At 37.2% G+C, this 25,678-nt stretch overlaps 1 protein-coding gene across 1 annotated transcript in view; it reads right to left on the bottom strand.

Annotated features, from left to right (window-relative positions):
- The window catches only part of LOC109098297 (forkhead box protein J3-like), a 101,264-nt gene that overhangs the window by 55,428 nt on the left and 20,158 nt on the right, over window positions 1-25,678 (bottom strand). Inside the window, exon 2 of the mRNA XM_042734086.1 lies at window positions 337-766. Coding sequence (XP_042590020.1) covers window positions 337-657 — 321 coding nt within the window. The 5' untranslated portion in view covers window positions 658-766. The remainder of the gene's footprint in view (window positions 1-336; window positions 767-25,678) is intronic.

The raw sequence follows: 25,678 nt of genomic DNA, 5'->3' as shown, positions 1-25,678 counted from the left end.
GTGTCTAGAGAGACAAGATACTGTGTCAAATATTAATGGTCATAAACAGATCCGAATGGCGCTTTGCAAAATAGCAGTGTGGCTGTTGCTTTGATATTTTTGAAATGCTCCTTGGTGAGGAAAGGAAGAAAAAAAAAGCCTTGACAGCATAAGAAATGAGAATAATTTCACACATTAACCTTGGCAGTCTCCTCTGACTAAATTCAGGGCTGATTTGGTACACTGATTGAATTTAAGTGGAGGGATGTCACTCGTGTGCATGCAAATGTCTCTGACGGGCAGAAAGCAAATAATGACAAATTAACTGGCGCTTACAGTCAGCGCCTCTCCCCTTACCTTCCACCCGCTGCCGGCTTCCCTGTAATAGGGGAAATTGTCACAGATCCACTGGTAGATCTCGCTCAGTGTCATTTTCTTCTTTGGCGAGCTGTTGATGGCAAACGTGATGAGGCTGGCATAGCTGTACGGTGGTTTGCCGTCCTTGTGCTGCTGCACCTCCTCCTGGTCCAGTGTGGTGTTGGGGTCCAGCAGGGCGCTCTTCTTAGCCATGCCCGGCCCGTGAGCGTTCTGGGCGTCCGATTTCTGAATGGCCGCCCGCATGGTCAGCTGTGGCAGCCAGTCCATGGAGGTCAAGCTGCTCTCCAGCTCCGACGTCATGGTGGCAGGTCGAGTGGCGGCGGCAAAGGAGGGGTGACTATCCGGTGCGGCGACGACGCAGAGGCTTCCTCAGATCACTGTTTTTGTTGGCGTCACTCAAAAACAAAACCTGCGGAGAAGAGCGAGAGAGGGGATCATTATATTGCCTGACACTGTCAGGATATGAGCGATCTCTTCTGAAGCACGTCGACACTTCAATAGTTAGAATCACTCCAGCTGGAACCAATGTCATTTTAATTAGCACATTCAAACAGGCAGCATTTCTCTTTGGAGAGAAGCTCTACAACAGACGCAGATCTGCAGACAAACCAAAAAAAAAAAAACCACTGAGCTCCACAGACCAGCCAAGCCGTCTGGCCCACCTCCTACCTCCGGCCTGCACCCTGCAGCTGACTCACACAACTGTAATCTGAGCTGCAAACTGAGTAAATGCTGCGGAATTGTTTTCACAACTGCCAGCCAAATGGGGGAACGGTTCACAAGGAATTCCAATTCTCCTGAGGGTAGCGTAACCCTTTCTATCTTCCTCAACCCTTCCCCAGGGCTTGACAAAGCCAGCATTTCACTCGCATTTGCAACTAAAAATAATGTGTGCGAACTAGAAAATTTATTTAGGAGCATGAGTGCGAATAAAATTTACTAAACATCCTAACTTATATGGTAGCCTATAACAAATGTATTAGCTTCTTCGATTTATTAATGGAAAAACAGTGATACATCCTCATATGATTATTGAACTTTAAAAAGGTGATGATTTAATTTAAATAGCACAGATGAGAAGGCGGAACGAGTGAATGAGAAATGCAACCATTACCCCGGTAACCATGTAAACAGAGCAGCTGCTACTTTCTGTTTTAAACAGTCATTTTGATATTTATATTCACTTTAGTCTTCACCATAGCACCAAATAATTCATATCTAAAGACTTAATGAGCTATTTATTTTCAAACTTAAACTTTTTTTATTTTATCTAACCTAAAACATGGCCTACCTATAGTCCTATATTGACTGATTCGTTATTATTGTTTGGTAACACTTAACAGGTTCGATTAACAACAAAACATAAAAATAAACAACAACAACTAAACATATTAATCTTAGTTCATGTTCATTTCAACTTTTAATAATAATACATTATAAGAGTTGTGTCTGCTAATATTATTTAATACAGCTAACATGAACTAACAATAAATAGTTGTATTTTTATTAATCAACGTTAACAAATAATATTAACTACTGCAACAATTAGCTATTGCACACTGTTAGCTAATGTTAACCTGCTATAACTAAAGTTAACTAATGGGACCTTATTATAAAGTGTTACCTATTTTTCTTTCATTCATTTGAACTTTAATCTTTTGCACTCTAATCTTGAAACACTTGTTTACTTTATACTTTTATGTATTTTTTAAATAATGTCTTTCTTTAGTAAAAGATCTTTGATAAAGTTATTTAACCTGCTAGGAGAACAACACTGTTTTTTTTTACTTTCTAAATTATATATTGTGATAAAACCATATACTGTAATAAAAGCTTCAATGACTATTGCGAAAATTGGATACTGTCATATACTGTCAGCTATTAAAAAGTTGAAAAATTTGCATTGCGCCCCTACATTTTTTTAATGTGCTCCTTTGGAAAAAGGTAAGTGTCAAGCCCTGTCCCCCCATCCTCCCCATCCCCCCTCCATCTCTCTGTGCTGTAAACAGGCCTCGGATTCGTCGTCTTGTAGCACGATCTCTCATTCCCGTCTGCGGCTACACCCTACACCCACAAACAACCTTGTGTTTTAGGCACGCTGCCCTCTCTGGCTCAAAATAGTAGCAAAAGCGTCCAGTCACATAGGTACACGGTTGGGTGTCATAATCCATCTACACTTTGCACAGAACGTCTTATCATGAAAATGACAACACGACTGGAAAAAAGGCACCAGGGGAGGGAATATCCCACATATTATTCAGACGAACCTCGGTTTAAAAATACCTCCCCGGTTCTCTCGGGAACCTCATTTAAATTCCTCTAGAATGGTGGAAAGCGAGTGCGAGCCTCTGAAATCTGATAAATGAGATGTCTGTGAGGCCATTGCTATGACAGACTGTCTTTTTTCCATCATTCTTTCATTTCCATAAAGGTGAGTCAGGACCCTCTAATTTAAAAGATTTTTACCAGCACAAGGATGGGACCCTCTGATCCAGCTGTATGAAGTGCAAACTTAAAATTAAAATTTAGCATCCTCGCCATTCACATGCAGGAAATGAGCACCTTTGGGCACTTGCTAATTAAATTAAATCAAATCTATGCGCAGTGGACTCTTCAATTTCTCATGCATCCAATCTGATTTTCACATAGACTGCGGAAATAACTGCATTGACAAACTGAAACTGCTGCATGTTGCAACAAACAGGCAACCACCCTGAAAGCAATGCCAGGCAGACAGCAACCAAATAAATGTGAAAGGTAAGGCAACTATCCATATACTGATAAAATAAACAGCCTGAACTTGCTTTTGGAAAAAACTCTCTGCCATATGCATAAATGTAAATGTACGGTTAGCCAGTATCTAAAGGTTTTCAGAGTCACGTTATCAACATTTATATCAAAAACCTATATTAAAAAAAATAATAAAAAAAAGTAGATGGAATTAATTAATATCCTGTGGTGACATGTTAATGTCATTTCAAACTATTTAAAACAGAATTTTTCTTATTTTTCACAACAAACGCAACCTTTATGACCTTAAATTAAACTTCATGAGAACCATTTATTTCATTTTTTTTTTTTAATGATTTAAAACAAAACACATTCAAAATACATTTTAACCCAAACACTTGACATTGATACAGAAAAAAAGGCTCATGGATATGTTGGATAACAACAGTGTCTTCAATAAAGGAGAATTTGCAAGTTTTGCCATCGTCAATTATGACCATATATGCATTTGAAAGTAAAGACTACATAAAAAACACCAAAGCTGACTGTATCAGATAAAACTGTGGGCAGCAGAGTCAGAATTGCTCAGAAAAACTTTGAAATATTGATCAAAATAAGAGTTGGATATCAAAAAAGCATCAGATATAAAAAGCTGCAATAAAATAACTGAAGCAAAGTTCAAAACTTTCACATCAAGTTTAAACTAAGAAGTCATCTGATTTTTTTGGAAGGTCAGAGTGACCAAAACAATGCTAAAATACTTCAGGTAAACTTATAAAACACTTATATAGGACAGTTCTTATAACAAAAAAAGCTGATTAAATATTAATTTGGACTTAGGATAAATATTTTAATATTTCTGAGGCTGTTCATTCCACGTGCATAATGCACAATGTATTTTAAAGCTTTGACTAATAAAGTAATACATTACAAAAATGCCAAATGACGCATAAAGAATGAGGCATTCTGTGCACTTAATATTCACATCACCATCCCACAAACCACAGAAGTATCTCTGCAAGAATTCTGAATGATGAAATCTGCAGATAAAGGTTCAGGTCTCAAGCATCACCTACTTGCTAAAGGGCTGCTGCCATTTTGACTCCATGCACATCACCCAGGAATGCACTGCTCTCAGGGGTGCTGCTGTGGTAATCAGCACACCTCTGCAGTGCCAGGCAGTAAAAAGTAGCCTGCATCTCCCCTCATTAACAGTGGCACCTGTACAGATGACTTGGTTACAGGCCCGTGCTGCAGAGGAGCATGCATTAACTGGCACGGAAAAGGGATATGGCTGGTGGCCATTATGCACACGTCCACAGAGTTAGGCTGTTCATTCTACTGAAGTCAGTAGGCCCCTGGGAACTGATTACAACAAATGCATGTCACTGCTTTGAATTAGGAAAATACTACTGAATACTACTACTTGAGCCAAAATTATATATCATTTGATATTAGAGCTGCAGAATGTAATTGTTTTTACGATGCTGATGTGAACACTTCTGCAATGATGCTTTAACACAAAAGAATCCATACAAAATTTGATTAAACAGGCCTATCATACATATTAATGTTCTGTTTTATTGTTAATACCATAGGCTACACTTCTTATATATGACTAAAAAAAGTTGCATATGTGCTTCAGAAGCAAGGCATTTGTGCCTGATGTTTTGGTTTTTACCGAGCGGCAACCTCCCGCTCTCTGTCGTGAAGCCAATAAGGAAGTGACTTAAACTGCAATTCATAGACTGGCCGCTTGAGGCTGGCTGCAAAAGGGAGTCAGTCCCATAGACTCTCCATGTTAAAATGCCCAACTTTACAGCAGCAAAAAACATGTTTACAGCCTGGTTCAAAAAATGATTTTGGTCTGTATTGCTAATTTTGCCCTTCATGACAACTGTGAGGGGGGTGAATTTTTTTATAACTAATCCGTTTAAATTATATTAAGCCTTAAAGTTCTGCATAATTAAGGGCGTGGCCACTTGAGTGACAGGTGGGTTGCCGCTGCTGACAATGCCGTCGCGCTAGGTGGGCGTGGTTTCAGCAACCAGCTCCCGCCTTTTTGCCCATTTTCGATTTTCCGGGAGAGTCGCGCGGTGACGCGCTGCCAAGATGGCGACGGCCCGCTCTGCACACTTTGAGCTTCAAAACCGCTATTGAGGAGTCTATGGGTGACGTCACGGACACTACGTCCATATTTTTTTTTACAGTCTATGGTTTTTACTGAGGGTACTGCAGGACGTGCTTAATGTTACAGTTATTAAGAGTAATAAGCCACAAAAAAAGATCTCAATGCCTTACTTGCACTGACTGATGCACACATGCACAGAAAGCTGCCTCTCTCAGACAGCATGTGATCCCAAATTCAGTTCTCTTTAGTGTATTGCACTTGAATAGTCAGATAGACAGAATTATTTCAAAATATCTATCTTAGGGGTGTAAGAAAATATTGATACACGTGAGTATCGCAATATTTTGTTTGGTGATACTGTAACGATTCTCAAAAATGGAATATCGATATTTAAAAAAATAAAAATCATACAAAGATTCATGGCAGTTGTTTTGTTTTGAGTTCATATCCCAACTGCTAGATAGCAGTCCTCATCGCTGAACTTAAACAGTGACAGGAAATACTAGCATTAGGGCACACCAATAATGTTAGTGTTAATATAGTTCGCTGCTAGTAATGAAGGAAGAAAGAATTCTTCCAGTTCCCGTTTCGGTGTACAAAGCTAAAGTGTTGCGTCATTTGGGTTTTTAACGACCACCGCGGCACCATGGCGTGGGCACCGCCTCAGTTCCGCTGCTTGCCGTGTCCCCAAAAATGCCTTTGCGCTAGGGCTGCACGATATTGGGAAAAAATGACATTCCGATATTTTCTTTTTCTGCGATATATATTGCGATATTAAATCTAATCTAATTTTTTCTTACAAACAAAAATGGGGTGAGCACACTTACATTCTCATTTTAAATGATTTAAACATCAGAGTATTATTTAAATTAGAGTAAATTATTTGTTTGTAACTTTAGGATATGGTTTGAATTGTTAACATATTAACTAACATGAACTTACGAGCAATACTTTTGTTACTATATTTATTAATCTTTGTTTATCTTAGTTTATAAAAACACAGCTGTTCATTGTTTGGTAATGTTACTTTCACAGTGCATTAACTATGTTAACAAATACTGTACAACTTTTGATTTCAACAACGAAGGCTATAGCCTAAATGTTGAAATTAACAATGTTGTAGAAGTGCAGTTTAGTAATAGTAAATGTTAAATAATGTAGTTAAATAGTTTAATAAATAGAACATTATTGTAAAGTGTTACAGGTTTTTTTTATACACCAATTCAGACGTCTCGTGAGTTCAGTGTTGGACAGGTCAGTTGTTTAAACCATTCATTAAATTGAATTAGTTCAAAGCAATCATTAGTTCGCGAATCATACGTGTACGGCACGTGTTGTGTAATTATCTCGGCAGTTTAGGATATCGCACAAGATTTGACAACACAGAAAACATTTCATCACTGGATAGTTTTTTTTTTTTTTTTCTCGACACCATCGTGCCAATTGATTTTAAATAATTTGCGCGAGGGAGAGAGAGCAAAACAGCGCTCGTGTTGTTTGAAGACGGTGAAGGTGAGCGCGTGCGCGTGTGCGGCCGGGGCTCTCTCGCTCTTTCTCTCTCTCTCTCTGCTCGTTCTTATATGCACCCTGTTAAACTAGCAGGACTTAAAAACACATGCAAATGATAAACTTTCACTTTATGATGGTTAAGTTGTGCAATTAATCCGCAAATCACATTCGTCAAGGGCCGGGGAGCAGCTGGCCCGTACGGTTAATGAATAACGGATCAACTATGACAGCCTACATCGCACATCCTGCGATGTGACTATCGTGGATTCGTACATCGCGATATCGATGCTTAAACGACACATCGTGCAGCCCTACTTTGCGCAGAGCGGTGCGGGCAGTAGGGTTGCAGCTTTCTCTCATGGTGGGGGCGTTTTGTGCAGTTGGGGAGGTGCTTGTGTCACGGTCTCAGCAATTCCACGTGGAATATAAATACAAACTGAAAAGCCTATGAAATCCAAGTGGAAAGGTTCTGAGAATGTTTAACATATCTATTTATTTTATTGTTTTCAAATTGTTTTGTTTTCTTTAGAAATCCTGCAAGCACTTTATTTTTCATTGTTAATAAGCAGATGTAATTATTTTGTTCAGATCAAAATGTTATGACATTGTATGTTACAATTGAAAACTTATAATGTGAACCTTTAAACAGGGTCTAAAAATCTATATGGTCTTTTTTTCTAAAATACATATTATACATATAACTAAAGGATCCTGCAAGCACTTTAATTTTTCTCCTTTGACTCGTACTGCATCAAAAGTGGTTCAATAAATTTTGAATGTATCAGGGACTGATTATTACAAATGCAGATCCCACTGTGTTCTGGTTAAATTATTTATTAATTTAATTAATTTATTTATTTATGTATTGCTAAGGTTTGCATATGGTGGTGTGTTCTTTATGACAGCTTTCCTAAAAATATACCCTATTCCTAAAATAAGAAATATCCCAATATATCACCTTGCTTACAGTATCGCAACATATCGTATCGCAAACCCTATATCATGATGTATCGCATATCACATATCGCCAGATTCTTGCCAATACACAGCCCTAATCTGTCTTGGTGAGCATGTCTTAAATGAACAGAAAACAATTGGGGGGAAAATCTGATGTGTAATATTACATAAGACCCGTGCATTCACCTGCTGCTGTCTGGGTCATTAATCAAACAACCAAAGAAAAGGGTAAACTCTCTTGACTGATCTTAACTGAATATCTTTTGCAGCTTTAATTAATAATTTATTTGCAATTAATTAATTAATTAATAACTATGCAGTGATTATTTTTACATTTGATTATATTTCTGTATTATTTATTCTACATGCATGCTTCTGTTAAACAGATTTAAAATGAGTAAAAAAAGTAAAGCATTGTTAAAATCATTTATAAACAAATCGCTACCCTCTGAATTGTAACCAAATCTAATCGTGAAGCTTCACAGCTTTATTTGATACACATTTGCTATCTGACAAAAGGTTAAACGTTTAAGTGTTTTTGGTGCTTAAAAAGAAAAAAAAAATGTTGCCTTCCCCTAAATGAAATAAAATAAGTACTAAAATACCAAAATTAAAGCAAATTCCTATAGATTAAAGCAAAATGTAAATATTTGCAAAAAATTATAAAAGCACATAAAAAGTGTGCACTGAAAAGTGTTGTTATTATTGAATGCCTTCTATAAAACAAATAATAAAATTACATAGCCTACATTAACAGGGCTTGAATTTCGGCGTGGGATTGCGCATAGGCTAATTCTACTGATTGCCGCAGTTTCTGCGCTTGCAACACGGGAAATTCCCACAAATATTTCAACATGAAAGACGCTCGTGACAGATGACAGAATGTATCATTTGCATGTGCTTTTGAGTCTTACAATTTTTAACATTCAAGTGCTCAATTCAGTACTTGTGTGCTCTGTGACTGTGAGACCATTTCTGTGTGCCATACACATAGAGACGCATCTAAGAGCACGCGCCTTTATGCGTAAATGACCAAATACATACAAAAATATGTCAAAGTGCCTGTCTTGATGAGAATTCAAGTGAGCAGTAGATTTATACTAAACATTGTCGGTATACAGGTTATTAATTTAATGTAAACAGTTGAGAAACAAAACTTGTGTGTGTTAGATCTGTGCATGAGGTCTTAAAGAGACAGCAACCTAAATAAGCAACCTAACCTGCTGCTGTCTGTCATTAATGTTTATTTATACATTGAAGACTAACCAGTTATTTTAAAGTTAAAAAGATTATTCTGTTTCTGTGGTATTTCTGTACCTGAATATTACTGTTAAACCTACCTGAAAAACTTAAAGCACAGTTAATTTTAGTTTTATCTTGTTATTGTATTTGCTTGTGCCATTGCTTGTCATTAATCTATTCTTATTTTATTAATGTTTACTTGTCATTTTTAGTTAAAATAAATTCAACTCAGTGTGAAAGTTTTTTTAAGTATCTTCCTCACAATAAAAATGAATCAACAACATTATAAATTGTAAAACACAAATACACTGAGTGACGAAACATTTAGGTTGGATGATTGTAGTTTAAAAATGTGTCTAAAAAAATAAATCCCCCTCAGATTAAAAAATCCCCCCCATAAGAGAACACTCCCCCCCCATTTTCCAAAACGAAATTCAGGTCCTGATTAATATACATGTACATTTGAGCTATGTGCAAAAGGTAGATTTTACTAACAAGGCCATGTTGGAACAATGAGAGTGGTTTAGTGACAACTCACAAACTGTGCAAATGCTTTGAGCGTTAATATTCATCGTCTTATAGAGTGCATTAAGAAATGCTTCTCTTCTCAAGGTAAAATATACAAAGGCAAATGCGATCCTACTGTAATTCAAAGACGACAATTACAGGGAGTAATTCTTTCCAAAACTCAGTATCATCCGATCACAGTGTTAAAAGAGAATGTTAATTGCTTTGGCATGCCGTATGCTCTCTCAGACGCCATTTCTACGAGTCAAAACGTGAACAATAAATATTTACTTTACGGTACAAACGCAAGCAAACTCATGTGTGTGTACATGGATGTGTGGATTAGTAAGCAGACTTGCGGTGGAGAAGGCCTCATCGGGGGGGGGAGGGGGGGTAACTTGGCTTCAGCAGAGGGGAATCACTCTCTGCGAGCTCCTTCCACAGCGCCTGAAGACCTGGCACACCGCTTCACAACAACAACAGTGATGTAACCTAGTAACAAGCCCTTGGCTTTTCTACTCCTAACCGAAACTCTGACAATGTCTTCTACATCAACAACATTATTATTACGGCGTGTAGAAAGGCTTGTGTTGTCTTAGCGATCATGAAAGGGAAAACAGGGAGGGGTGGGAAACACACTCACCTGCCCCAGAGTAAAAAGGAGATTCCTCATTTTTTCCAACACCCTAGGCACTGCTCTCGAGTTATTTTTGAAAACAAGAATAACTAAAATAGCAACGGCTCATTGTTGCACCTGAATGTCGAGTGCTGTAATAGTTCGCTGCGGCCAGCCCAAAGACTCATCTTCATTAAATGGAAAAGTAGGTAACAGCACCAGCTTTTAAATGTCAGTCTTCCCTCTCCATTAAAGGCTTAATGGTTGCATTGAAACCACCCCTAGAATGAGAGCATTAATAACCCAGTCGTTACTCGCATTTTTAGGATGTGTCAATTATCGCTCTGCTGCTCACACTGCCAGCCGTGCGCATTGTTCGGCTTATTACAGCCTGCAGCAGATCAGGGCTTGTCACAGTGAGACCGCCGCTCATCCTGGCCTGTCGGATGCCAGCGCTGATCTCGGGCCTGCCAGAAAGACTCCTTTAAGGCAGCGTGCACAGACCGGGAGATCCGAGGTGTCGGAGTAGCCCTGTTCCAGTAACGAGGTCTGGCAGATACACATTGGCCGGGGTGCTGTGTCCTCCAAGCGCCAGTCTCATTGCTTTACATGAGGGCAGATTCCCACCTCCCCGGATCAGCCGTCTACAGGGGACGCATGCATGTACTCCATAATTAATCTGCCAGTCACAGCAAAGTGCCACTCTGGCTGGAGAGAAATGGAGAGCTGCACGCATATGAGCAGCTGATAATCATAAATGTAGCACCGTGTTAATGGGAGGTTAACGTGAAAGCCGCAGGATTTTAAAAATCACAGGGCCAGGAATGCAGCTAAGACAAATGGACACTGAATTCCCACCCAATGCGCTCAAAAAGAGAGAATGCATCAACCAAAAAAAAAAAATAAATAAATAAATATAAGTGTAATTTACTACATTTTAAAAACACTGACAAATCAAATCCCTGTCAGTCATTTTTACAAAAAAGTCAATTCGTTTTAAATGAATATAAGACAATGTAGCATCATCTGGCTTCTCTTGCGAACACTGTGATAAAACTGCATTTTTTAATGCCAAACACACTACTTTGCATACAAAGTAATGCCACAGTATTTCATAGATTTTATTAACAGTGACAGAATAATGTAAGGTAATACATTAGTTTTCATGACATAATGAATACACAGAGAATCACACTTGCCAGTAGCCATGATGTTAATCTTAGTGGAATTTTTGGTTTAAATACCAAAAAAAAAAGACAACTACATCTCTGCAAAGAAATGTCACCAATCTAAGTACTGAAACAAGCAAATCACACTGAAAGAACTCTTTAGTGACAATCCATTCCCATGAAGCACTGCAAATTAACTAATAATCTTTTACAACAAACAAACAAAACCATATAAATATTTGTACATTTGCATATTTTGCATTAAACAAAATATATTGTTTCTATACCGATAATAAACATTAAATCAATAGTTTTATATTTCATCATCATTTTTAGACCAATTATTATTCCCAGTGTTTAATGGGACTTTAGCTCTTCGGTTCGGTACTTATTCTGGTTTTGAGGTCACTGTTTTGGATTGGTTCTGTATTGGGTGGAGGCATGTAGGCCATTCTTAATGTGGTATCAGAAATTTCCACAAATATACTATACTATTTGTTAACAAATACTTTAACAGTTTATCTTACCTAAAAAAAAAAAAACCTTTTTTACTTAAGAAAACACCTGTGTATCAATAAAATGTATCTGTACAGCTCTTAAAGTGACAGCAGGCTAATATTCCTACTATTGTCTATATCTATAATGTTAATCAAACAACAAAAGCAAAAGAGAAAAATCACTCACTGATATTGACTAATTTTAGTAGCTTTAATCAAGGAACAATGTATGAATGTTTAATTTATACTGTTAAGACTATTCAGTGCTTTGCTTGTATATTGATTACTTTATTCAAAGTCTGCATTATCTCTTAAACGCTACTGTTAAATATATCTACTGTACCTAAAAACACTTGCAATTGTTTGTTACTTAAATCTATTTTTCTATATAAAAAACAACCATATCATGATATACATTGTTATTGTGTGTTTTTAAGGTGGAAGAATGCTTTTTTTTTATATACTTTTTTTTTTAATCGATTTTTACAATGGTGTGATTGACCTTGTAGCTGTATTGTTTGGATCATGGTTTATTACTCTTTCATTAAAATCCCTATGAGAAAAATACTTCCATAACCTGAAAAAGTTGGCGTACACTGTTGCTAATCTAGTCTAATGGCTGGATTTTTCTAATTTGTCATCTGATGCTACATGCACTTTTACAAGTTGTTTGAACTGAAATGTGTGTTGGCAGTGTATACACAACCACCCTATAATGATAAAGATCCACCCAATGTTTTTTTTTTTTTTTTATATCTCATTAAATCATTTCCCCTTTCTCATATCAAGCCATTCTCAGATGCCTGTCTGTATGACATCACACAGACCCAGGCCCTCCCACGATTGTTGATTGACACTAGCGTTTTATCTTAGACCCACCCTAAATGAGCTGTCATCAGTCTGCCATTGTTTCAACACCGGAGCAGATGTAGACAAGAATGGCTCCAAAGCAATTGAGGTGTTCTGTTGTTGGATGTAATAATAAACATAGCAGTCATTTACTCCCGACATTTGAGTCGCTGAAGACGCAGTGGATTACCTTTGTTTTTGAAGGGAATGCGTTCCCTGATACATAAATGCTTTTATGTTCACAATAATCATTTGTGATCTAACCTCACCTACAAAGGTAGTATGTATAAGATTCTTTTATGAATCTTTGCAAATCGCCTTTCCTAATAGCGTGCTAGTTAGCAAGTTCCGTGGCTAAAGTAAACAGTATCATGAAAAGGGCTCATCACCACATGGAAGAGAGGGGCGGGTGAGCAGAGCTCATTAGCATTTAAAGGAACATGGACTAAAATGGCTTGCTGAAAACAGAGCTGATTTTGACAGGGTAAAAAGGGTGTTGTTTCACACTACCATTGAGAAATTTTAACAAAAGTATGTTATAAAGTTTTCATTAACGCCGTAAAGAATCCTATCAATTTGTGGAAAATGGGCATCCGATGAACTTTTTCTGCCTATTTAACAAAGATCGAATGGCAAACATCCATATACTCATTGGGGAAATTAAATAAAAAAACAACAAAAACACATCATGACTAAAACATTAGTCCATCAGAGTGCTAAATAATGATTGTTGCGGTGCAACCTTCATTCTCACACTATAACTATTCTGAGCAGACCTCAGATTTTCGGATGCAGAATGCAAATAACGAAAAGGTATAACAAACAATTTTATCCTTTACAACTGAATCGCATATCAGCCTCCAGCTGCAGACAATGCACTAGTGCCTACTGAGAGAGCAGAAAAAAAATCCTTACAGGCTAATCAGCTGCAGGATGTCACATGGGGTTAAAAGCAGAGACAACAGGCTTTGTAACCTCTGATGCAGATACACTCAAATAATTACTGAAAAGGGAGGAAGGAATTTGAATTTATGCAAGAGTAATTATGCCATTTGGGGATATTAGAGAGATTTTCTCAGCAGTCTGCCACCACTCGCAGTGCTTTTCAGAGCCGGGCGGCTAAGAGCTGCACACGCTGACAAACACAAGGCCTTCTGCTCATTGTGCAATCTGCGGGCCCTTACAAAATGACGCTCGGCATTCCAGTAATTCAATAAGCCCTTCCAGTGAATTACAACCCTGATCAGAAGGGGGACTGTCTCTGAGTCCCTGGCAGCTAGGCTGGGAGGTGCCCTTTGTGTACAAAGTGGTGCTGCCCTGACACCAACCATGCGAACCCAATTACACTGCTTTGTGAGCCCGCGGTCCACATATTAACACATATTCTCCCCTGAGAAGCCTCGACCAGTGCCAGCCTGGCAGCCATTCGCCAAAGCCCACTGCTGAATCTCAAATAAAGCACTTAAGGCTCTGGCAAAATAATCATTTGTCCCTGGCATTCTTGAAAGCCCCCTTTCTCATCAGAATTTCCTGTTCCTTTCCTTGGCAATTAAATGCTAAGCTCTTCGACTCTCTGCAGCAGCCAGCACAATGGGACCTCAGAGCAGCAGCAGACACAATGCTCACTTGCATTATTAAAAAGAGAAAAGAAATGAAATGAGAGAATCACGCATGCATGTAGCATTCTATTGCTTTGGATATGCATCGTAACTTTCAGATGGGAAGGCTCTTTAATAAAAGATCTAAATTTCTGGAGTTTGTCTGAACTAAATTAACGTTAATTGCTCTACTCTAGGTATAATGATAATCATCTCTACTACTGATAAAACTCACTCATATGTCATTTTTTCCAATTCCAAAATATATTCCTTCTGAATATTCAGACAGTTTATCATGATATATCTGGTTAAATCTGTCACACTTCTTTAACTAATAAGTCACAATGAGCGAAAAAACAAGCCGAAATAAAAGGACTGAATGGTTTACCCATTTCAAGTTCATCTCACGTAGGCCTAAAATTGTCATCACTTGGGATGACATTAACACTTGGGTTATAATTAAACCCGTTTTGCTTTTCAATCAATATCCAATCTCTCAGAAGTAATTAACAACATATTAAAGAGTTTACTGCCTGGCAGAGCTGGCTGCTGCTGCATCATTAACTGTTAAAATGTGACTCTTTGACACCTACAGTCATTTCGCAGCTTTTTACTGCAACAACCCACCCCCCCCCTCCCCTCCCCTCCCCTCCCCTCACTGGCTGTCATTCCAGCACCCTCCTCAAAAAGAAACACATTACCTTCCGGCGGGCGCAGATTCACATTAGGACTCGCACACAATGGTAGATACCAAAAAAAGAAGTGGCAGAACGCGAGAGAGAAGAGAGATGCATAATCTGTGTCAACCACAATGCACAGTAATTATGAATCTGCACCTTGATGGATCATTAAATCAGATGTTTAAAAATGAAAACAGAGCAATAATGCAGATATCAACCCGAACACATGCAGAGACAAAAATACTTCACAAGGTTGTGAGTGTGGTGTGTGATGCGTCACAGGGGACTAATCCCTTAGGAAATGAAGAACTGAGACAACATGACTCAGAGGGGGAATACCAGCAAGGGCTGATGAAAATATGGACTAAAGTTGGTGATTTCAAACCCACATGATTTAGTATTACAAATGCAACCTTATTTATCTTTGACAAAGGTTATTCTCAGCAAGTCTGCAAGATTCAGATTACAGGCTAAAAACGTGAAAGTTCAGTGTTCAGAATTATATTGTTGGCCAAGAAGAATATTGCCATTTCTCTATTCATACAAATACAAGTGCATAAAACTTAGCCAAATTATGTGTTTCAATGCATTACTAATAATATATATATATATATATATATATATATATATATATATATTTTATTTATTTATTTTTTTAACTACCTATTTTAAGTTACACCATCTAGGGAAAACCCATAGTGACGTCCCGACGACCAATTCAAAGAGCAACAGTTACTGGTCAAAAGCAGCCACCCACTATAAAGACTTACCCTTTTCCCAGAATGATAATGGATTGGAATCTGTGGTTGCACAACGCAGCGGCACACTAGAGATTAAAGGATTAAGTCACAGGTCAGTAGTTTCATCTTTTGTTGATGTTCCAGCTTACCCACTGCTTTTAAAAGACAATGCAGGAAAGGAGCCATGTTATATGAGGCAAGAGGCACGTGTTGTCAATATATTATATACAGTCCCAGGGACACTTTAAGAAATGCTAATGAACACAAAAATGTATAAAATAAATATATGAAATATGGCAGAAGCAGGTGACAGGGAAGGAATCAACTGGACTGACCTGCAGAGGAATTTGACCAGGGATTCCTGGTCATGCAGCTTTAAAGTTACACCCAGTCATAAATTCCTCTGAATGATGCCATATATAGAATGTCCGGACCGAGTCATACTCATACTCAAGGCTGGGTTTAGCTCTGTTGCTGCACAGTCACCGCTCACAACAAACAGTAACAGATAGTAAGAAATTCTGCATGTCGGGCCTATGATTTCCACGATGAGGAAAACGCGTACGCAATCACGAAATCCAGTCATAAAAACGAAATTTACCATTTAACGTGGAATGTCACAGAATTTGTCAAAGTTTGGATGAATGAATGAAAAGTATGTCATTACACATAAATCAAATGACGATATGGACTAGTATCTGTAAATATTAAGCCGCAAAAAGACTAAATAAAAAACAAACCTGCATTAACTTCTACTACACATACTAATGAAAGTGTTTAGTTTATTACACATATACTGAAGCGTCTGGCTCCAGCAGTGATTTCAGCGACTGCCACCTCACTAAATGAGGACATAAATGCTCTGAGTGTACTTCATAAGCATTTTACCATTTCATTTGAATAAAACTAACAGTTAGCATCATATATGCAATAGAAATTTAAAGGTATTCACGGCAACCCTTAAAAATAAAAGTGTGGTTTAACTTGAAGACATTGTGCTAGAAATATATTAGAATGTACGTAATACTACTAATAAATTATTACAACTTTATTTTAAGGAATAATCGCACAATATTCCATGTTTTAACAATTCCATGTTTTAATTTTAATAGTAAATATCATTTTAAATAATAAAATTTCATAGGGCCCTAAACACGAAGCCTAATTTTGGATAAACTTTCAATAAATTGATGTTGAATTGAATAAGTTTCATGATTTTAATTAATTAGACATGCTTTTGATTAATAAATTTAATTTTTTTTTTTTTTTCACAGAAAAATTCAAGCGGAAAAAAACAGAATCCAGAAAAATTAAAATGGGAAAAAAAATAAAATGGATTTCATATAGGGCCCTATGCATGTAGTTAAACAAACACTTCACAAGACCAGCTTTGATGTTCCCAGTGACTAAGAAACCCACCCAACCATATAATTTATGGGTGCGAGCATATAGCTTTCTCACTCATCAAGGGCAAGTTGTTTACATAGTTAATAAAAAGGCTTTCAATGTAATAAAATGGGGAGGTGTTTATGTTTCCCCATTACAAAGGAAAAGTATCAAAGTATTAGTCTCAATATCTAATATCACTATAGGATTTGTGGAAGTGAAAAAACAACAACATACACAAATATATCAACGTTATAATATAAGTGATGGTATTTTAATTTAATGCAATGAAAAAGTTATCTAAAAGTAAGATTAAATATGCTAGGCTGCCTTGGTTAAAGGTCCCCACTGATTAAAATAGAAAGGGAAAAAAAATCAACAAGCTTTTTAATACATCTACTTAGGACTGTCAATCAAATACAGTAACTAATAATGAAAGAAACAAATCCTAAATGTGACTGACACTGATTTATTTATTACTACAGGAAAGCACGTCAAAGATCATGCATCGCCTGACATCCCCATCTAACTATCCCCTAATTAGGATGTAAAATGATCCATGAGCAACAGGGCAATGGGGGTAAGTTCCACATAAGGTCTTGTTACACCAAGGTTGGAGTGCCCACTCTGGCTACAACTCTGCAGTAAAAGCAGTAGCAGACGTTTAGACTGAAAGAGGAACTCAAGCATGACAGAGCAGCAAAAGGCTGCAGTTTGAGATGTCCTCAGAAAGGGAAAGTTTAGTTCTGCATGGAAACTCTCAATGCATGACACAGGCTAAGTCTTAGTACATGGCATCCACAGTGATTACCTGAGAATATTATCACATGTATGACTTGGTTTGAATTAAACGGAGAGAAGTCATAAAAAGACATTCAAACTCTTGACATGAAGAATCTCTGGGTAGTATGGCTGCACGATAAATTTATCACTGCTTAGAATACTATGAAATATGTTGTGTGCCTTATTCTGTGTAAGAAGCCACATCTCACAGAAGGATTTATTTCAAACACTCGACTGATGTTATGAAGTGAGTTTGGAGTAAAAATATGTTATTAAATGTGGTATTTTCACATGCTTTCAGCTGGAGCAGCATTTACTACAGAGCCGTAGTTCACTGAGAAGCTACGCAAACAGCTGTCATTATTGTGAACAATTTCTTCGATTTTATAATCGCGCAAAAATATTGTCTGCAATTTTTTTGCGTAACTTGTCATTGAACTACGGCTCTCTGTAGTGAATGCTGCTCCATCTGAAAGCACGTGATGATGATTTACTGCTGATTACAGAACCAGCTTTACTGACAAAATTTAATCGTGCAGCCCTACTGGGTGGAGGTGCAATCAGGGGCTAAATTTGAGATTCAGGGCCTAAAATTAAGATTAATATAATTCTACTATATTAATAATAATAATAATAATTTAAATTAATATAATGAATAATAATAATAAGTATTAATATAACGATTCATAATTAATAATTGATAATTAATAATAATAATAATAATAATTATTATTTTTTTTTTATTATTATTATTATAGTAATTAAATTTACCGGCCACCGTTTTGTTTCCTTGCCAAAACCAATTTTTATTCACATCTGGCATTTATGGAGTGTTCATTTTAGTACCCTTGCGGCAGTTATTTTGCAGTGTAGGCAAGAAAAGTCGGTTGACAAAATGACCACAAGTGTCACTGATCTGCCTGTTTAGCAGTTGAATATTCACAGCTGCATCAAAGCTGCTAAGAGTCACACTACATTAATGCTGAGTCCCCTCTCCCTATCCCCTCAAAAGCTCGAGCTGAAAGCATAACACTAAGATCATCAGATATTAACTCAGCTATTCATTAAAGAATGGAATTGTGTTTTAATTCCTTTACAAACAGATGATATGTCTGAGGATTAGGGGACTACGTGCAGACACACCTCTCTCACTCACACACACATCACATATATCAACAGGATATTGTTGGGGCAGGATGCTGTAGCAGTGACTCATTTCCTTTCACTAATTTGTGGTATGAATCAAAAATCTTAAGCTTTCGTGGGTCAAAGCAGATGTTCATCAAAAAGATTTAGTCTAAAAGCAGCGACTGACCTTGGCCTCCTCAATAAGTGAATGAATGAGAAGCACTGCCTGTCTGCTCCCTGTGACTGCTATTGACATGTTTCCTGCAAGAAAACACAATTGCCGGCTAACAGGAAAGTAATCAGCTAAACTGGCTGACAGACACAACACCAATACAGTATCATGGAAGCTCAAGCTTATCATCTAAAGGCTTAAAAAATATACAACTACTTACATAAAATATAAGCACAGTGGTCCAAAATCCTGAGACCATAATTTCTATTCAGAGTTTTTCTAATTTATTACAAAAACTTGAATTTAATAATTTGTAAATGTAAAAATTCCATTTATAAAAGTAATAATAAATGACTTCTTAGACATGTAAATGGGGGGTGGGGGGGTGGGTGTACAAATGTTTCGGGTCAGTAAGATATGTTTAAGAAATCAATACTTTTTCAGCAAGGATGCATTACATTGATCAAAAGTGACAGTGATGCCACAAAATTAAGCACATATTAACTTCATCCTAGTCACACATTACTGGAAATGTTTTTGATGCAGTACCCAAGACATGATTTGCAACTACTGAAGCCTACAACTTATAATGAACAATCCTGCTTCAGCATGCTACACTAACATTAGGGTTAACACATGACAGACATAAACTATGCAAGACAATACTACTGCAAGTTGGATTAAAGAATAGCTTAAATTGAACCAGAGTTAACTGCGTCTAAAATGGCATTACACAATTCAGCCAAACAGCTGTTCTGGGGAAAATGCAGATGGCCTGCTAGCTCATTTACCAGCTCAGGAGGTAATAAAAGCTTTGAAATCTCGGCATGAACTACCGCTTAAGTCTAAGCCATGAAAAAAATGCAATAGCAGTCAAAGACACTTATTGTGCTGATTTACTGTGAATCGATGTAAGAAGCACATCAAACAGTATCTTCAAATCCTCCGAGTATTAAGGCCTGCGAATGATGTCTGATGCATTTTTCATTGATTTGGAAGATCATTTAGTTGAACTATAAGAAATGCTCCAGGCATACAATTAACCTCTCTTTTAGTGCACAGAAACATCACTTTCAGCACTTCTACAGTACAAATAAAATAGCGTAAAACACGCTGCCTACATTTTTTAACAATGCAAACTGTAATCTAGCATATAATGTACATGAACCAAAATGCAGAGTTGGCTATGTCAACTTAATACTAAAACAACTAAACCAGAACATTATAGCCACTTACTTTCACCACTCTGTGCCAGTTTTGTTTATTGTAGTTTAATACTCAATTACCCAAACCATTAACAGCTTTCCCCATGAGCACTTTAACACCATAAGGGAAACACTAAGCAGGAAATCCAGTTAATTAATTAATACTTGATTTGAACGTGGATGAAATCCTGTTACGAACCATGTCTTGGTACACTTCCATCTAATCCCACCTATTTTATTTCACAAATCTGTCTGAAGCTCACCTTTATTTCCTCTCAACTTAATAATCATGAATGCTTTCTTAGCTTCGACATGAAATGGGCTGCACTCATTTCACTGGATTTGCATGTCTGCTCCAGAACAGTGTGAGCAGAGATAAATTAAAACTTCCAGTGGCTGCCTCTGTCAGGCTTCACTCATTTGACAACGAGAGCTTCAGCTCAGAGCCCAGATTGAGCGGCATAACAAGGCAGGAACTTAAAGGGGCCTCACTCACCAAACCAAGCAACATCTGCAACAACACAGTCATCACAGGTAAAAAAGAAAAGAGAACAATGAATCATGGCAGGTCAATATCACACAGTCCCATGAAGTGTTTTCATACAAGTCAATAAAACCAGGTAGAGAGAGCTAGGTGGTTGCAGATCTGAGCTGGTAAAACTAAAGGTTGTGCTTCCAAACCTGACTAACCAAAGCTAGAATTCTCCCCACTGTTAAAAATATCACCTCAAGTGGCTTTGAACAATACAACACCAAATATTTCCTTAATAATAATAATTATTATTATTATTATTTATTTATTTATTTTGTTAAAAATTGTATTGTTAAAGAAATATGTAAAAAAAAAAATAATAATAAAATAAAGTGTGCAAGCTTATTATTAATATTTAAAAAAAAAAAATTTGGCTGGTGGAGGCTGAATTGCGATGTCGGCTATTTTGGACAGCTGTAAAGCTGGTGTGTAGATGCCAAATCAGTGTCCATCGACAGATGCAGCTCAAATAAATCACAGTCAGAGTCCTGACATTTTCAAACATCTCCAATGACTTTTCACTTAGCTAATAATGAGATGCTTTAAATCTTTGTTCACTATATCAGTAACATATTAATGTTAGCTTTTATCTTGAAATATTCCAATAGTCCTCAGAAAATATAAGCAATATTATAAATAAATATTATAGATATTTTTTCCCCCAGAAAGTATTAAAAAATGGTCAATAATTTATCAAAGTCCCCGATTTAAAGCCCCTGATTCTACTGTTTTAAAAAAAAACTCATATGCCTTATGTAAATATATGTGCAAATATGCAACTGCAATTTGTTATTGTGTACTTCAACAAACCCCCCAAAATCCTGCCCGTAATAAGACAACAGAGTGGGAAAACTCTGGGTGGGAAATTTTAGTTATGCCAGTTTGAATGAAATGAGAGGTCTCTTGACATCTCACTTTAGATTTCTATCAACGTCTCTTTGAGAAGCTCCATCACAAATGGCAGCAAAAAGAAACCTTAATGACACCTCTAACCTCAGTTACAACAGTAAATGTGACTACGAGGGCTCCACGATATAGGAAAAAACTCACATTGTGATATTTTGTTTTTCTGCTATATATTTTGCGATATGAAAAAAAAAAAAATCTCCAGATGACTTGAATAGCTCTACTTCAAAAAAATAAATAAATAAATAAACATCTGTGATTGGGGTGATTTTGTAGGTGAGTAAATCAGCATAGAAAATAAATAAATTACAAGCATAGATAAATCTAATGGAACAAAGATACAAAATGAAATAAACAGTGCTTTATATTTTCAAGTAAGTCTAACTGTATTCAGGTAAAGAAATTGAATAATCAAATGTAAAATAAGACTGCATAGCCTTCACTGTAAAAATTAAATCTAACAAATCTGTTACAAGTTACAAAAGTGATTTTTCTCTCTGTGTTTTGTTGTTTGATTAGCATTCATGACACAATGCCTCAGTAACATTAAACTGCTGTGAACCAATATACTGTTACTAGGGCCCTATGATTTCTGCAATGTGGAAAATGCGGAATCTGGTCATAAAAATGGAATTTACTGAAAAACGCGGAATGTCACGGAATTTGTCAAATTTTTAATTAATTAATCAAAAGTAGGTCATTACACTTAATTCAAACCACTATATGGACTAGTATCTATAAATATTAAGCCGCAAAAATACTATTTAAATATGAATCCTTCATGTTCTGTGTGTCTCTGTGTGCGTGAATGTCACAGACCCACGGATTCACTTACTAAACCTATACTGAAGTGTGCGTGGTGCTCGCAGTGATTTCAGCATCTGTCGTCTCACTAAATGAGGGCATAAATACATGAACAACATCTCCAAAACTGTTCTGAAAGTCACTTCACAAGCATTTTACCGTTTGAGTAAAACTAGTGTCATATCATATACACACAGAACTGTAAAGGTATTCACGGCAACCCATCAAAAAAAAAAGTCTGGTTTAATTTGAAGACATTTGTACCAAAAATATATTACTATTGTTCAGTAGATTGTACATAGACTATTTCTTTTACAACAATGAAACAAACATTATTTTTTAGGGTATAATCACACAACATTTTGTCAATGTTTTAATTTTAATTGTAAATCCCCTTTGTTTGCCAAAAAAGAAAGTTTGCTTAATCTTCAATTAAAAGATCAATTAAATTAATGTTATATGCCTTCCTTTGATAACCAGAATTTTTGAGGGGGAAAAAATACATAAGGCTATTTTAAGAATAAGTTTGAATAAATTCTGTATGCATTCAAATAATTAGTCATGCTAAAACACAAAACAACACAGAATTTGATAACAATAAAACATATGGTGCGAAAAAATAATAAATTTCGTAGGGCCCTAAACCAGGGATGGAAATTAACTTTTTTTGTCCACCGGCCACTGTGGCTGGTGGATTTCAAAATCTACCAGCCACTCAATGTTTTTACCAGCCACTTTCTTGTTTTTAACCGACAATGTGTAACCGCATGTGAAAATTAATACTACAAGATCTACAATACTTAAGCAGTTTATTTAATCTCAAGTCGCAATGAAATACTGACATTTTCTCTTTCAGTGATGCTCAAAAATGCTGCCTATCTAGGCAGCTTACTAGGTTTTGAAACAGCCGACTCTTGCTGAAGTAGCTCATTCTCTCAACTCCGGAGCCCAACCGGATGATACACTGCACTCAACTTTTTTAATGCACAGAAACATTTTTGCGATAATCTAAACAGTTTTCGTACTTTTTTTTTTTTTGTGGTTGAGGGAACACGTGGGGAAAAGTCCCCTGTTCAACACTGTATCACTGAAAAATCTCGGCTCGCAAACGTTTACGCCGTCGACAAATGAACGCACTGCGTTTTTAATACATTGTTTTTACGCGTCTTGCCATGCCAGAGCTGTCAAACATGTGTAGCGATACAATGTTGTTTCTACAAACAAAAATGAACAGCGTAACAACTTACTAGCCACAGAGCTAACTTCTGAAAAAGTACTTGACTGGAAATAAAATGCATCCCCCGGACATCAGTTATTAGACACCGATAATACTGTTTGTTAGTTTGCTTATTATGCTGTTAAAAACAATAAGATAAACACAAACTGTCCATATAATCTAAAATGGTGCAGAATGCTGGAGGAGAATGAACTTGCCGCGGTTTAACAGAGACGTGACAGTATGCGGAAATTTGTGCGCGATAAATTCAACTCTTCACCCGATCTTGTATATCATGAGCGCGTGCTATAAAACGTACTGTAAATAACCAACAAATATATCACTCCGCCAGCGGCACTAACTTCAACTGAAAACACTGTACTGGGAACAACGCCGCCGTTTCAAGCCCGGTTTACACCGCCTTTCTCCACGGAGCTGCTTCGGATGATATTACACTTTATTGCGTGTTGTACACACACCAGGGAAGGAAATTAACTTTTTTGTCCACCGGCCGGGTGAAACAGTATGCTATTTTTATTTACCCGCCATGGTGGCCGGTAGGTGAAGCGAGTTTACCCGCCACAGCACAAAATCACCCGCATTTGGCTGGTGGCGGGTGCTAATTTCCATCCCTGCCCTAAACATGTAATTTTTGTTAAACTTTTAATAAATGTGAAATTTAAGACATGCTTTTTGATTAATAATATTTAATTTAACTATTAAAAAGGAGTCCAGGAAAACTAAAACGGGAAAAAACGGAATCCAGAAAAATTAAAACGGAAAAAAATGGAACTGGGAAAAAAATAAAACGGAATTTGGGAATTAAAACAGATTTCATAGGGCCCTATGTTACACATCTATTTTCTTTATCAACTGTTTACCATCACCTAAGCCATAAGCAACTGTGTTTACAAGGATACTTGCAGAGACATGCATTTTGACATAGTTGTGAACAGAATTCAGTTTTTACGTGCATCTGTGTGGCTCTCAATGTGTCTACATTGGACGTGAGCGGTGCGGCGTGACAAAATACTATTTAGCCCATTATATGATGCTATCTGACTACACTGGATACAGCACGGCGCGACACGACAAATCCCCAACAGTAAACTGATGCCTTGTTTATGACGTACTGACACAAAGTTCAAATGATTGTAAAGGTCGCTTTGTCGCGTCCATTGTAGACAGACTCTAAAGCCTCTGTTATACTTTCCGCATCCGCGAGTCCACTAGTGTCCACTATGGTGCGCGTGACGTAAAAATCGTCATCAGAGAGTGTGCGCGGAGGCTCTGAGCGGACGACCACATGCCTCCCATTTTTTTATGACCGCACGGAAAAGTGCGTGCGGTCAGTAGGCTTCAAAAGCACAATTGCACATGTGCAGGCAGTGTGAAGAAGCCCATTGCTTTTCGAACCTGTGCAATCCGTCAATAAAAGAATATAAAGACAGCCAGATGTGCAATAATTCTGGGCAATTGTTTGTTCACATGTTTGTTGCAGAGCGGACCGTCAGCGTACACTTTCGGAACTATAAATGGAAGAAGTCTGCGTCCGCGCTGTCCATGTACGCGTCCGGATTGCTCATGTGGAAAGTATAACATGGTGCGGTGTGTCCGGTGTAGACTGTCTGTACGTGAGCAAAGAAAAGGATCAGTATACTAAACATTGCACATCCTGCAATGTGTCTATCGCAGATGCGCACATCGTGATGCTAAACCGATATATCGTGCAGCCCTAGTGACTAATATAAAAAAACTCCATCTTCGTAAAACACCACAGGAAGCTATTTTCTACAGTATGAAGGCAGCAGGCAAACAAATGCAGCTCCTACCTACTTCCTATCTACCTGATCCAATTACAAAAGAGTCAGGACACTAAAGGAAATAGTGCCCGAAATCACTAGCTAGCCAAAATCTTGTCCATATCCATAAGACATAGAAGAATTCATTTCTAGGGCCCTCAA

The sequence above is a fragment of the Cyprinus carpio genome, chromosome B11 (genome assembly GCF_018340385.1).
Source record: "Cyprinus carpio isolate SPL01 chromosome B11, ASM1834038v1, whole genome shotgun sequence".
NCBI lineage: Eukaryota > Metazoa > Chordata > Actinopteri > Cypriniformes > Cyprinidae > Cyprinus > Cyprinus carpio.
This window is presented reverse-complemented; position numbering and strand designations above follow the sequence as displayed.